The 15661-nt window shown below is 48.3% G+C and overlaps 1 protein-coding gene across 17 annotated transcripts in view; it reads left to right on the top strand.

Annotated features, from left to right (window-relative positions):
• Positions 1-15661, top strand: part of depdc5 (DEP domain containing 5, GATOR1 subcomplex subunit) — a 238272-nt gene that overhangs the window by 124715 nt on the left and 97896 nt on the right. For all 17 annotated transcript variants that reach the window (XM_061796516.1, XM_061796515.1, XM_061796514.1 and 14 more), the window contains 2 exons: positions 5065-5221; positions 9986-10146. In XM_061796516.1, coding sequence (XP_061652500.1) covers positions 5065-5221; positions 9986-10146 — 318 coding nt within the window. The remainder of the gene's footprint in view (positions 1-5064; positions 5222-9985; positions 10147-15661) is intronic.

Raw genomic sequence — 15661 nt, 5'->3', positions numbered from 1 at the left:
TACAGAAGCTTTCAATTTAACAAACCAGCACAAAACTTGTTTTAATTACTGTATACATGTCCTTATAGTGGCGGCACAGTGACCAATTTAGCTCATCTGTCTCACAGTTCTGAGGGCCCGGATTAAAATCTGGCCTCGCCTGTGTGGAATTTGCAAATTCTCCCCCGTGCCTGCGTGGGTTTTCTCCAGGTACTCCGGTTTCCCCCCACATTCCCAAAACATGCATGGGAGGTTAATTGGCGACTCTAAATTGCCCGTAGGTGTGAATGTGAGTGCAAATGGGTGTCTATGTGCCCTGTGATTGACTGGCGACCAGTTCAGGGTGTAACCAGCCTCTCGCCCAGAGTCAGCTGGGATAGGCTTCAGCACGTCCTCTACCTTAGTGAGGATAAGCAGTACAGAAAATGGATTGATTCTTATATTGCAAAAAAAAATATATTCCATACTTTGACAGTGTGGTTGTACAGTGATTTTAACTGATACACATAATAATTTTCCTCATCCATCCATCCACTTTCTACCGCTTATCCGGGTCGGGTCGCGGGGGCAGTAGCTTCAGCAGGGACGCCCAGACTTCCCTCTCCCCAGCCACTTCATCCAGCTCTTCCGGGGGGATCCCGAGGCGTTCCCAGGCCAGCCGAAGGATGTTGTCTCTCCAGCGTGTCCTGGGTCGTCCCCGGGGTCTCCTCCCGGTGGGACATGCCCGGAACACCTCACCAGGGAGGCGTCCGGGAGGCATCCGAATCAGATGCCCCAGCCACCTCATCTGGCTCCTCTCAATGCGGAGGAGCAGCGGCTCTACTCTGAGATCCTCCCGGATGACCGAGCTTCTCACCCTATCTCTAAGGGAGAGCCCGGACACCCTGCGGAGGAAACTCATTTCGGCCGCTTGTATCCGGGATCTTGTTCTTTCGGTCACGACCCACAGCTCATGACCATAGGTGAGGGTAGGAACGAAGATCGACCGGTAAATTGAGAGCTTCGCCTTTCGGCTTAGCTCTTTCTTTACCACAACGGACCGATACAAAGTCCGCATCACTGCAGACGCTGCACCGATCCGCCAGTCGATCTCCCATTCCATTCTTCCCTCACTCGTGAACAAGACCCCAATATACTTGAATTCCTCCACTTGGGGCAGGATCTCATCCCCGACCTGGAGAAGGCATGCCACCCTTTTCCGACTGAGGACCATGGTCTCAGATTTGGAGGTGCTGATTCTCATCCCAGCCGCTTCACACTCGGCTGCGAACTGCTCCAATGAGAGTTGGAGGTCACGGCTTGATGAAGCCAACAGAACCACATCATCTGCAAAAAGCAGAGATGCAATACTGAGGCCACCAAACCGGACCCCCTCTACCCCTTGGCTGCGCCTAGAAATTCTGTCCATAAAAGTTATGAACAGAATCTGTGACAAAGGGCAGCCTTGGCGGAGTCCAACCCTCACCGGGAACGAGTCCGACTTACTGCCGGATATGCGGACCAAACTCTGACTCCGAACAGCCCGTATCGGGGGTATCGGGACCGAACAGCCCGTATCGGGGGTTCGGTACCCCATACTCCCGAAGCACTCTCCACAGGACTCCCCGAGGGACACGGTCGAACGCCTTCTCCAAGTCCACAAAACACATGTAGACTGGTTGGGCCAACTCCCATTCACCCTAGAGGACCCTGCCGAGGGTGTAGAGCTGGTCCACTGTTCCACGGCCAGGACGAAAACCACACTGCCCCTCCTGAATCTGAGATTCGACTTCCCGACGGACCCTCCTCTCCAGCACCCCTGAATAGACCTTACCAGGGAGGCTGAGCAGTGTGATTTCCCTGTAGTTGGAACACACCCTTCTTAAAAAGGGGGACCACCACCCCAGTCTGCCAATCCAGAGGCACTGTCCCCGATGTCCACGCGATGTTGCAGAGGCGTGTCAACCAGGACAGCCCCACAACATCTAGAGCCTTTAGGAAGTCCGGGCGAATCTCATCCACCCCCGGGGCCCTGCCACCGAGGAGCTTTTTAACTACCTCGGTGACCTCAAACCCAGAGATAGGAGAGCCCGCCTCAGAGAACCCACACTCTGCTTCCTCATGGGAAGGCGTGTCGGTGGAATTGAGGACGTCTTTGAAGTATTCTCCTCACCGACTCACAACGTCCCGAGTCGAGGTCAGCAACGCCCCATCCCCACTATACACAGTTTTGGTGGTGCACTGCTTTCCTCTCCTGAGACGTCGGCTGGTGGACCAGAATTTCCTCGAAGCCGTCCGGAAGTCTTTCTCCCTAGCCTCACCGAACTCCTCCCATGCCCGGGTTTTTGCTTCAGCGACCACCAGAGCTGCATTCTGCTTGGCCAGCCGGTACCCATCAGCTGCCTCAGGAGTCCCACAGGCCTAAAATGCCCGATAGGACTCCTTCTTCAGCTTGACGGCATCCCTCACCGTTGGTGTCCACCAACGGCTTCGGGGATTGCCGCCACGACAGGCACCGACCACCTTATGGCCACAGCTCCGGTCGGCCGCCTCAGCAATGGAGGCGCGGAACATGGTCCACTCGGACTCGATGTCCCCCGCCTTCCCCGGAACATGAGCAAAGTTCTGTCGGAGGTGGGAGTTGAAACTCCTTCTGACAGGGGATTCTGCCAGACGTTCCCAGCAGACCCTCACAATACGTTTGGGCCTGCCACGTCGGACCGGTATCTTCCCCCACCATCTGAGCCAACTCACCACCAGGTGGTGATCAGTTGACAGCTCCGCCCCTCTCTTCACCCGAGTGTCCAAGACATGCGGCCGCAAGTCCGATGACACGACCACAAAGTCGATCATCGAACTGCGAACTAGGGTGTCCTGGTGCCAAGTGCACGTGTGGACACCCTTATGCTTGAACATGGTGTTCGTTATGGACAATCCGTGACGAGCACAGAAGTCCAATAACAGAAGACTGCTCGGGTTCTGATCGGGGGGGCCGTTCCTCCCAATCACGCCATTCCAGGTCTCACATGCCCACTTGAGCATTGAAGTCCCCCAACAGTCCCTCCAAGGACTCCAAAAAGGGTCGGTACTCTGAACTGCTGTTTGGTGCATAGGCACAAACAACAGTCAGGACCCGTCCCCCCACCCGAAGGCGGAGGGAGGCTACCCTCTCGTCCACCGGGGTGAACCCCAACGTACAGGCGCCGAGCCGGGGGCAATAAGTATACCCACACCTGCTCGGCGCCTCTCACCATGGGCAACTCCAGAGTGGAAGAGAGTCCAACCCCTCTCGAGAGGACTGGTACCAGAGCCCGAGGTGTGTGTGGAGGCGAGTCCGACTATATCGAGTCGGAACTTCTCGACCTCACACACCAGCTCGGGCTCCTTCCCTGCCAGAGAGGTGACATTCCACGTCCCTAGAACCAGCTTCTGTAGCCGGGGATCGGATCGCCAAGGTCCCCGCCTTCGGCCACCGCCCAGCTCACACTGCACCCGACCCCTATGGCCCCTCCCACAGGTGTTGAGCCCATGGGAAGGGGGACCCACGTTACCCTTTCGGGCTGTGCCCCATGGGTGCAGGCCCGGCCACCAGGCGCTCGCCTTCGAGCCCCACCACCAGGCCTGGCTCCAGTGGGGGGCCCCGGTGGCCCGCGTCCGGGCAAGGGAAAACGAAGTCCATTGTTTGTCGTCGTCATTAGGGGTCTTTGAGACGTGCTTTGTCTGGTCCCTCACCTAGGACCTGTTTGTCATGCGTGACCCTGCCAGGGGCATAAAGCCCCAGACAACTTAGCTCCTAGGATCACTGGGACACACAAACCACTCCACCACGACAAGGTGACGGCTCAAGGAGGGGAATAATTTTCCTAGTCATCCATATTTACAATTATGTACTGTATTATAAAATAACCACAAGAACACAAAATGTGTGAGTTTCCAGGTCTGTCGCCTTTGGAAATATGGCCGAGTGTGTAGTTTCAAAGCAGTCAAACCAACAGGGCTGCTGGGGCTTCTTCGGTCCACACTTTCACTGTCTTTACATATGGTTTGTATCTATAGATTTTAGGTTTATAAGCATGGATCAAGGACAGTGTGATGTGATCTGATCGACCAAGATGTGGCAAGGGGTTGTCTCTGTATCTGCATCTGGTATTTTGGTGTAGACCTGGTCCAAAGTATTGTTTTCTCTGGTTGGAAAGTTCACATTCTTGAACAATCCAGGCAGGGCAGACTTCAAGTTTGGATGGTTTAAGTTTCCTACCGCTATGATAACACACAGTCCGAGTTAATGGACGCTTTCCGCTTCCATGGCAGCCCTCCATGTGTTAGCTTGGGAGCAGGGGGGACCACGACTATGGTAGTTGATGTGGCTTTTCTCAGCAGAGAAAAGGGTCTTCACTGTAACATAAGATACTTGATGTCTGGACAAGAGAAAATGTCCTGAAATGTAAACCTATATGTAATGAAATTTAACATGTAGCATGTCGTTGGTGAATATTTACCAACTGCATGGTTTTCCAAGTAAATAAAGCGGGCACTCCGGCATTTTGGTGTGCCTTAATTGGCGAACACGCCATATTCTCGTGAATGCGCACACAGAAATAAAACAAAAAGATTGATGCTAGTGGTAATAACGCTGTTACCTAACAATTTGTGTTACCAACATTGCAGCGCTACTTCGCTTCTGTTTTGACATAGCTGCCAAGTCATCGGTGGGGAAACTTTTGCGTAAAGACACCCCAATACTATGTCACAATTCCGCCAAATTCACTATGCACGTTTACGGATACAGGTAACTCACAAAAAGACTGACTTGATTTTGTAATTTCTCACTTAATTTGTGGGTTGGCAATCCATAGATTAACCCAAGCCCAACAATTTTTATAAAAGCATTTTCCATTATACAGATTAAAGGGGACATAACTGTAATAAACTGTAATTCATATTCTTTCCTCTTCAAGCTGTTAAACCCATCTTCCATTCATCTACCATGTTTAACTGCCTTTATTTTTATTTTCCTCAGTGCTCAATGTTTTTTTCTTGCTGGGTTAACCTATTTATCTTTTTGTTTTAATATAATGATCTCAGTACTCTCTATTTGTCTGACAGTGCCCAGCTTCTGCTGTACAGTGGGGGTTGACTGGAAATCTCTGACCACACCGGCCTGCTTGCCCCTCACCACTGACTACTTCCCTGACCGCCAAATGCTACAAAGTGACTACACTGAGGGATGCTATGACTTACTGCCTCACAGTGATCTGGAGAGGTGTTTGTAGACATTTACTTTGACCCAATCATACCAAAAACTCTGTGTTATTTAGACTTTTCGTGTGCAAAGTAAAAATAAATGGAAAAAAATTTATACATTTTATATATGCAGTCATCTTAAAGGTACCCATTCATCAAAATATAAAAGGCCCCTGTTTTATGCATAACACACTCAACTAACCTGAAACTCAACTTGATTTATACAACACTTTAAATACAACCACAGCTCAAAACAATTTAAAATAAAACATCAAAACAAAAACAGGTGCTGAGTCTTAACCCAAGATGAAAGCCGAAGAGTAAAAACATGTTTTAAGACTAGTTTTTAAACTGGACAGTAAGGGGGTTGTGTCCCAATGATCCTAGGAGCTAAGTTGTCTGGGACTTTATGCCCCTGGCAGGGTCACCCGTGGCAAACCGGTCCTAGGTGAGGGATCAGACAAAGCACGGCTCAAAGACTCCTTATGAAGAAGACAAATTATCGACTCAGGTTTCCCTTGCCCGGACGCGGGTCACCGGGGCCCCCCTCTGGAGCCAGGCCTGGAGGTGGGGCTCGAAGTAGAGTGCCTAGTGGCCGGGCCTGCACCCATGGTGCAGCCCGAAAGGGTAACGTGGGTCCCCCTTCCCATGTGCTCACCACCTGTGGGAGGGGCCATAGGGGTCGGGTGCAGTGCGAGCTGGGCGGTGGCCGAAGGCGGGGACCTTGGATAAGCGATGGATGGATGGAGTAAAGGGGGGCCTTTCTAATGTGCAAAGGGAGCTCCTTCCACAGCGTGGGAAAAGGCCCAATCCCCTCTGAGCTTCTGCCTAGACTTTGGAAGCACCTGACCTGGGATAGAGTAACTCAGCAAGGTAAGTTGGGCAAGACCACTTAGAGATTTAAAAAAAGCAAAAAACAATAAAAGAATCAAACTGTACTGTATTCTAAAATTCACAGAGGTAAAAATGAGTCTGTGACATGGTTTAAGTTTGACTTGTATGCGGTTTGTCCACAGAACGCAAAAGGGAAATAAACGGCACAAGGCTTGCAAACGACCCGATCAGTGTTTGTGATGTAGAAAGTTGGTAATGGTTCAAGTACCTGCCCACTTCATGGTTGGTACCTACCCACTCAACTGCTGAACGGCAAGGTCAATTGCTTTGTTTTTGTTGTATACTGAAGCCCCACCTTGAGCCGTCACCTTATTGTGGTGAAGGGGTTTGTTTGTCGCAATGATCCTAGGAGCTAACTTGTGTGGGGCTTCACGTCACTGGTAGGCTCACCCATGGCAAAAAGGTCCTAGGTGAGGGACCAGACAAAGCACGGCTCCAAAAACCCCTATGACGAACAAAATTAATGGATTTAGGTTTCCCTTGCCCGGACGCCGGTCACAGTCCTCTTGAAAGGGGTTGGACTCGTTTCCACTCTGGAGTTGCCCATGGTGAGAGGCGGCGAGCAGGTGTGGGTATACTGATTGCCTCCCGGCTCAGCGTCTGTACGTTGCATTCAGGTGGGGGGACGGGTCCTGACTGTTGTTTGTACCTATGCACCAAACAGCAGTTGATAGTACCCACCCGTTTTGGAGTCCTTGGAGGGGGTGCTGTAGAGCGCTCCCGCTGGGGACGCCATCGTTCTGCTGGGGGACTTCATTGCTCACGTGGGCAATGACAATGAGACCTGGAAGTGTGTGATTGGGAGGAAGGCCCCTTCCCCCCCGATCAGAACCCGAGTGGTGTTCTGTTATTGGACTTCTGTGCCCACCACGCATTGTCCATAACGAACACCATGTTCAAGCATAAGGGTGTCAACCCGTGCACCAGGACACCCTTGGTCACCGTTCGATGATCGACTTTGTGGTTGTGTCATCGGACTTGCGGCCGCATGTCTTGGACACTCAGGTGAAGAGAGGGGCGGAGCTGTCAACTGATCACCGCCTAGTGGTGAGTTGGTTCCGATGGTGGGGTAAGATGCCGGTTCGACCTTGCAGGACCAAACGTATTGTGAGGGTCTGCTGGGAACGTCTGGAAGAATCGCATGTCAGAAGGAGTTTCAACTCCCACCTACGGCAGAACTTCACCCACGTCTCGGGCGAGGCCGGGGACATTGAGTCCGAGTGGACCATGTTCCGCGCTTCTATTGGCGAGGCGGCCAACCGGAGCTGTCGGCGTAAGGTCGTCGGTGCCTGTCGTGGCAACAATCCCCGAACCCGTTGGTCAACACCAGTGGTGAGGGATGCCGTCGATCTGAACAAGTCCTATCGGGGCTTTTTGGCCTGTGGGACTCCTGAGGCAGCTGATGGGTACTGGCTGGCCAAGCGGAATGCAGCTTCGGTGGTCGCTGAGGCAAAAACTCAGGTGTGGGATGAGTTAGGTGAGGCCATGGAGAACGACTTCCGGATGGCTTCGAGGAAATTCTGGTCCAGCATCAGGTGTCTCAGGAGGGGGAAGCAGTGCACCATCAACACTGTGTATAGTGGGGATGGGGCGCTCCTGACCTCGACTTGGGACATTGTGAGTCGGTGGGGAGAATACTTCAAAGACCTCCTCAATTCCACCGACTCGCCTTCCCATGAGGAAGAGTGAAGGAAGAGTCTGGGGTCTCTGAGGCTGGGTCTCCTATCGCTGGGGTTGAGGTCACAGAGGTGGTTAAAAAGCTCCTCGGTGGAAAGGCCCCAGTGGTAGATGAGATTCGCCCTGAGTTCCTAAAGGCTCTGGATGTTGTAGGGCTGTCCTGGTTGACACGCCTCTGCAACATCGCGTGGACACCGGGGACAGTGCCTCTGGATTGGCAGACTGTGGTGGTGGTCCCCCTTTTTAAGAAGACTGACCGGAGTGTCTGTTCCAACTACAGGGGGATCACACTTCTCAGCCTACCTGGTAAGGTCTATTCAGGGGTGCTGGAGAGAAGGGTCCGTCGGGAAGTCGAATCTCAGATTCAGGAGGAGCAGTGTGGTTTTCGTCCTGGGCGTGGAACAGTGGACCAGCTCTTTGCCCTCGGCAGGGTCCTCGATGGTGCATGGGAGTTCGCCCAACCAGTCTACATGTGTTTTGTGGACTTGGAGAACGCGTTCGACCATGTCCCTCGGGGAGTCCTGTGGGGGGTGTTTCGGCAGTATGGGGTACCAAACCTCCTTATACGGGCTGTTCGGTCCCTGTACGACCGGTGTCAGAGTTTGGTCCGCATTGCCGGCTGTAAGTCGGACTCGTTTCCGGTGAGGGTTGGACTCGGCCAAGGCTGCCCTTTGTCACCGATTCTGTTCATAACTTTTATGGACAGAATTTCTAGGTGCGGCCGAGGCGTAGATGGGGTCTAGTTTGGTGGCCTCAGTATTTCATCTTTGCTTTTTCCAGATGATGTGGTTCTATTGGCTTCATCAGGCCGTGATCTCCAACACTCACTGAAGTGGTTCGCGTGTGAAGCGGGTGGGATGAGAATCAGCACCTCTAAATCTGAGACCATGGTCCTCAGTTGGAAAAAGGTGGAGTGCTCTCTCCAGGTCTTTGTATCTTTGTATCCAGATCAAAAGATGACTATGAGACAAAAGTTCAGAATTCCAGGTTTTATTTCATGGTATTTCCATCTATATGTGTTAAACCACTCAGGACAGAGCACCTTGTGCTTGAAGCCACCCACTTTTCAAGTGAGCAAAAGTATTGGAACTTGTGACTGATGTGTGTTTCTAGTTGCACAGGTGTTGCTTTTTCGATTGATTGCTTAAACATTAGATAGCGCTTGTTTTTGGCTTTGGGTTTCATCTGTGAAAACTGCATTTGCTGTTCAGCAACCATGAATACCAGAGAGCTGTCTATGGGAGAAAAGCAAACAATTTTGAAGCTGAGAGAAGAGGGAAAATCGATCAGAGCTATTGCACAAACATTGGGCATAGCCAATACAACAATTTGGAATGTCCTGAAAAAGAAAGAAACTACTGGTGTACTGAGCAACAGTAGACCAGTAGTTTCGAACAGGTTATCAACAGCAATTGATGACAGAAACATTGTGAGATCTGTGAAGAAACACCTAGACAACAGTCACTGAGATCACTGCCAACCTCCACAGGGCAGGGGTGAAGGTATTGGGAGTGGGGGATGAGCCTAAACCTCAACCTCTTCACTTTCACCCACGTCCCTTTTTAGCACACGTTCTCTATTGGTAGGCCAACAAGCCAACGCTTTGTCAATTGTGCTTCACAGTGATAGTAAGACCACATCGAACGGTCCTCACGCAAACTCGCTATAAACGCTTGGCCGCCCCAAGCTGCTAGATGCCTTGATGTTGCCAAGGACCAAGCCGAGCAAAGCTGTTTTACAAATTTAAATTATAGTAGCAGTGATCCAATCAGAGCAAAGCTTATTTACATATCAAATATTGAGACATCAAATGCTAGGTGAGAAAAGGGCATTCTGCACATTTCCAAACGAAATTATTTTGCAAAGCCGATAGGACACATAAAAGATTGTATAGATTTTTATATTTTATTTTTTGTCCTGTTCGGCTGTTAGGTCAAGCAGAATGAAGGATCTGTATCTCTTTTATGCCGGAACAGTTTTACTGTGTCACAATGGAGTTTTTAAGCTGCCGCTGTGGTTTCTTAGTATTATAATGGATATTTATTGAGAATCAGAGTCGATCAATCAAACGTAACAAATTTTCTACAGATTAAAGATTGTAAAACAATAAAATATTGATGGAAGGGGACCTTTAAATAGCCATATTCCTCTACTATAAGTTCATGTTTGAATATATTATGTGACTTTTATTTAAAGACTTAATTCTTTGTAGGCGAGAAGATGAAGTGCCAGGGATGAATGCTGCTCAAGTGTTTGAAGAATTTGTCTGTCAGAGGTTGATGCAGGGCTACCAGATCATTGTCCAATCTAACAAGAGGAGACGACAAGCCTCTGTAGCTACTCCCCTTGGCAGCAGTCCTTTATACACCAGAGGTAATTCCAAGTTTTATAAATGTGTTGTCCATTAAATATGATAAAATAGGCTGCGGTCCACTCGTTTTTATTTTTATTAATTTATTTGTTTTTGTATTTGATTTTTTCTTGTGATATCTTTGTTTGGTATCAAAATATTCAACAGTTGCCACACTCTGGACACCTGAAAACAATTTAAACTGATTTTACCTTATTTTTCTCCGATCTGTGTGGTGATCCCATTGTGGGCACCAGTAAACAAATCCGGTGGTGCCGATGCTATTCACCAACCTTGGTCAGTCTACCATCTGTCCTTCAAACCTCCAACGAATCTGCTTTCTGTCGTCCTCTTCTGCCATAGTATGGATCCTCCCTTTTTACTTGGCTCTTTCTCTGATCATCTTGTTCAGAGCGAGCAGCTAGCTCCAGACTAACATCCTTGATGGCTGCCTCCAAGCTGACTTATTCTTCTTTACGGCTGGTGAAGTGCTTCATTCCAGAATGCATCGCCAACATCAAGCAGCGCAAGTTTGCTTGCCTACAGCATGGGAGCCAAAATTCAATTCCATCCACCTGGTCAGCCGGTTGCTCTGTCACACCTTCACACGTCATCAGAGCGCTGTGCTAAGGGTTTGGAAAACATGGAGTGGATTTTAATCTTCTCAAACACGGACGAAGACTCCCCAGCATTTCAAATGTCAAAATGGAACTATTAAATCCACAATCACTGACAAATAAATCATGCCTTAACGACCACATCCTGAACAAAAGGCTTGACTTGATGTGCATCACAGAAACTCGGCACCAGCCTGATGTAGCCTGTCCTCCTGCCTATGTAGTTATCTGCAGAAGGATCAAACTCTGACTGCACTTTTCTCAACGAGTAGAGCATATTGAGGTGAGTGTGTCAATTTGCATTTGGGTATATGGCATACTGGCCTTGACCTGGTTATTGCAGACCATACCTCCATAAGAAACCTTAAAATGTATGACCATGGTGTCTCAAGACTATAAAGTTGTTTCCTTAGAAGTTCCACTTCTTTCCCCTATCTCCAAACAAAAACATCAAATCCATCCAGAAGAATACAACAAATCCTCATTATGCTTGTGGATCCCCATGGCCCTCTAAAAACGAGATTGTCTTTTTTGTTTCTGTGTGTGTTATGTGGGGAACACACGCACATGGGAAAGTTAACTGTTTATAAACCATAACCACAGTGGCACACATTATCAATATTCAGGCAGTTGTTGAATTCAACGAACTCATTTTCAGTGTAATTTGATTGACAGGTAAAGGTTTCACATCACAGTCCAGGAGCTCAAGGCCGGGCCCGCTGGCGCCTATCCCAGCTGACTCTGGGTGAGAGGTGGGGTACACCCTTAACTGCAGCCAGCCAATCACATGGCATATATAAACAAACAATCATCATCCTCACATACACGCCTATGGGGAATTTAGAGTCTCCAATCAACCTACCATGCATGTTTTTGGGATGTGGGAGGAAACGGGAGTACCCGGGAAAAAAAACACGCAGGCACAGAGAGAACATGCAAACTCCACACAGGGGAGGGTGTATTTGAACATGGATCTTCAGAACCATGAGGTAGCTGTGTGAACCAGTCGCCCACCGTGCCACCCTCAATAACGCTTATCCTGTTCTGGGTAGGGTGGACCTTATTTTACTTTCACCTATTTTATTCATCCTTTATCTAACCAGGGAAAAGCTTATTGTGAGACAACATCTTTTTCAAAAGCCAAGAGGCAGCAGAAATTACACGGGTAGCAGAAATAACAATATTCAGTACATAACATGACAACATTAATACATAAAAATATCCATCCATCCATTTTCTGTATCGCTTATCCTCACTAGAGTTGTGGGCGTGCTGGAGCCTGCTGACTCTGGGTGAGAGGCGGGGTACACTGAACTGGTCGCCAGCCAATCGCAGGCCACATATAAAACAAACAACCATTCGCACACACATTCACACCTACAGGCAATTAAGTCTTCAATCAACCTACCATGCATGTTTTTGGGATGTGGGAGGAAAGCGGAGTACCCGGAGAAAACCCACGCAGGCACGGGGAGAACATGCAAACTCCACACAGGCGGGGCAGGGATTTGAAACCCGGTCCTCAGAACTGTGAGCCAGATGTGCTAACCAGTCGTTCACCGAGGCGCCTACATAATAATAAATAAATAAAAATAAAGACTAAAAAATAAGAGATATTTAAATGTGTAGTATGTGATTTAAAAACAGTGACAAAGCTCAAATGGTTTCAAGTACATACAGCGGCTGAAATAAGGATTTAACACATCACCATTTTCTCACTAAATATATTTCCAAAGGTGGCATTGACATGAAATTTTCACCAGATGTTGGGAACAACCCAAGTAATCCATACAACCCCAATTCCAATGAAGTTGGGACATTGTGTTAAACATAAATAAAAACAGAATGTTCAACCGATATTTAATGTTCAAAGTGATAAACTTTGTTTTTAGCAAATTATCATTAACTTATAATTGTATGCATGCAACACATTCCAAAAAAGCTGGGACAGGGTCATGTTTACCACTGTGTTACATCACCTTTTTTTTTTAACAACATTCAATGTTTTGATGCAGTGCCGCCTGAAGGATCAAAGGTCACGGGCATTCAATGTTGGTTTTCAGCCTTGCCGCTTACATGCAGGGATTTATCCATATTCTATTAACCTCACATTGTGATCTGCAGTGAAAGGGGGGAGCCGGTGCAGGAACAGTTAGAAAGATGGAGGCATGCACTGGAAAGCAGAGGAATGAAGATTAGCCGAATTAAAAGAGAATATATGTGCATGAATGAGAGGGGTGGTGGGGAAAGAGTGAGGCTACAGGGAGAAGAGATAGCAAGGGTGGAGGACTTGAGATACTTGCGGTCAATCAGAATCAAAATCATCTTTATTTGCCAAGTATGTCCAAAAAAACACACAAGGAATTTGTCCCCGGTAGTTGTAGCCGCTCTAGTACGACAACAGACAGTCAATTGACAGAGAACACTTTTGACACATAAAGACATTGACAAAAAAAAAAAAAAAAAAACAGTCACTGAGCAATAAAGGGTTGCTAGTTGTCTGGTAATGCCGGCACATTATTATTATTTTTTTTGACAATTGTGCAAAAGATGCAGAGTCCTCTAGCAGTTCGAATTACTAATATTGCAATAGTCCAATGACCATTGTGCAAAGGGCGCCGAGACTTCAAGGATTGTATGCAGTTTAAAGTTAGGAGTAGTGCGATAATCTGGAACAATGTTGATTGTGCAAATGTTGCAGATACTCCCCAATCAGTGTGCAAATGGAGCAGATGCTACTCTGGCATGATTGGCCAGTATTGGTCAACAACAGATATGCAAATAGTGCAGCATGGCGAGACTACTACAGTGATTGCACGAGTAATATATAATATATATTATATACCTATATCTTCTTCTTCTTTTCCTTTCGGCTTGTCCCGTTAGGGGTCGCCACAGCGTGTCATCCTTTTCCATGAGAGCCTATCTCCTGCATCCTCCTCTCGAACACCAACTGCCATCATGTCTTCCCTCACGACATCCATCAACCTTCTCTTTGGTCTTCCTCTAGCTCTCTTGCCTGGCAGCTCCATCCTCATCATCCTTCTACCAATATACTCACTCTCTCTCCTCTGGACGTGTCCAAACCATTGAAGTCTGCTCTCTCTAACTTTGTCTCCAAAACATCGAACCTTGGCTGTCCCTCTGATGAGCTCATTTCTAATTTTATCCAACCTGGTCACTCCGAGAGCGAACCTCAACATCTTCATTTCCGCCACCTCCAGCTCTGCTTCCTGTTTTCTCTTCAGTGCCACTGTCTCTAATCCGTACATCATGGCTGGCCTCACCACTGTTTTATAAACTTTGCCCTTCATCCTAGCAGAGACTCTTCTGTCACATAGCACACCTGACACCTTCCTCCACCCGTTCCAACCTGCTTGGACCCGTTTCTTCACTTCCTGACCACACTCACCATTGCTCTGGACGGTTGACCCCAAGTATTTAAAGTCCTCTACCCTTGCCATCTCTTCTCCCTGTAGCCTCATTCTTCCCCCACCACCCCTCTCATTCATGCACATATATTCTGTTTTACTTCGGCTAATCTTCATTCCTCTTCTTTCCAGTGCATGCCTCCATCTTTCTAACTGTTCCTCCAGCTGCTCCCTGCTTTCACTGCAGATCACAATGTCATCTGCAAACATCATGGTCCACGGGGATTCCAGTCTAACCTCATCTGTCAGCCTATCCATCACCACTGCAAAAAGGAAGGGGCTCAGGGCTGATCCCTGATGCAGTCCCACGTCCACCTTAAATTCTTCTGTCACACCGACAGCACACCTCACCGCTGTTCTGCTGCCCTCGTACATGTCCTGTATTATTCTAACATACTTCTCTGCCACTCCAGACTTCCGCATGCAGTACCACAGTTCCTCTCTGGGTACTCTGTCATAGGCTTTCTCTAGATCTACAAAGACACAATGTAGCTCCTTCTGACCTTCTCTGTACTTTTCCATCAACATCCTCAAGGCAAATAATGCATCTGTGGTACTCTTTCTAGGCATGAAACCATACTGTTGCTCGCAAATACTCACTTCTGTCCTGAGTCTAGCCTCCACTACTCTTTCCCATAACTTCATTGTGTGGCTCATCAACTTTATTCCTCTATAGTTGCCACAGCTCTGCACATCACCTTTGTTCTTAAAAATGGGCACCAGTACACTTTTCCTCCATTCCTCAGGCATCTTCTCACGCACTAGAATTCTATTGAACAAGCTGGTCAAAAACTCCACAGCCACCTCTCCTAGATGCTTCCATACCTCCACAGGAATGTCATCAGGACCAACTGCCTTTCCATTTTTCATTCTCTTTAATGCCTTTCTAACTTCCCCCTTACTAATCATTGCCACTTCCTGGTCCACCACACTTGCCTCTTCTACTCTCCCTTCTCTATCATTTTCCTCATTCATCAACTCCTCAAAGTATTCTTTCCATCTACCTAGCACACTGCTGGCACCAGTCAACATATTTCCATCTCTATCCTTAATCACCCTAACCTGCTGCACATCCTTCCCATCTCTATCCCTCTGCCTGGCCAGCCTGTATAGATCCTTTTCTCCTTCTTTAGTGTCCAACCTCCCATACATGTCATCATATGCCTCTTGTTTTGCCTTTGCCACCTCTACCTTTGCCCTGTGTCGCATCTCAATGTATTCCTTTCGCCTCTCCTCGGTCCTCTCAGTGTCCCACTTCTTCTTAGCTAACCGTTTTCCTTGTATGATTTCCTATACTATGAGGTTCCACCACCAAGTCTCCTTCTCTCCTTTCCTGCCAGAAGATACACCAAGTACTCTCCTGCCTGCTTCTCTGATCACCTTGGCTGCAGTGGTCCAGTCTTCTGGAAGCTCTTCCCGTCCACCGAGAGCCTGTATCACCTCTTCCCGAAAAGCTGCACAACACTCGTCCTGTCTCAGCTTCCACCACA

This window comes from Phyllopteryx taeniolatus, chromosome 14 (assembly GCF_024500385.1).
Source record: "Phyllopteryx taeniolatus isolate TA_2022b chromosome 14, UOR_Ptae_1.2, whole genome shotgun sequence".
Lineage (NCBI taxonomy): Eukaryota > Metazoa > Chordata > Actinopteri > Syngnathiformes > Syngnathidae > Phyllopteryx > Phyllopteryx taeniolatus.
This window is presented reverse-complemented; position numbering and strand designations above follow the sequence as displayed.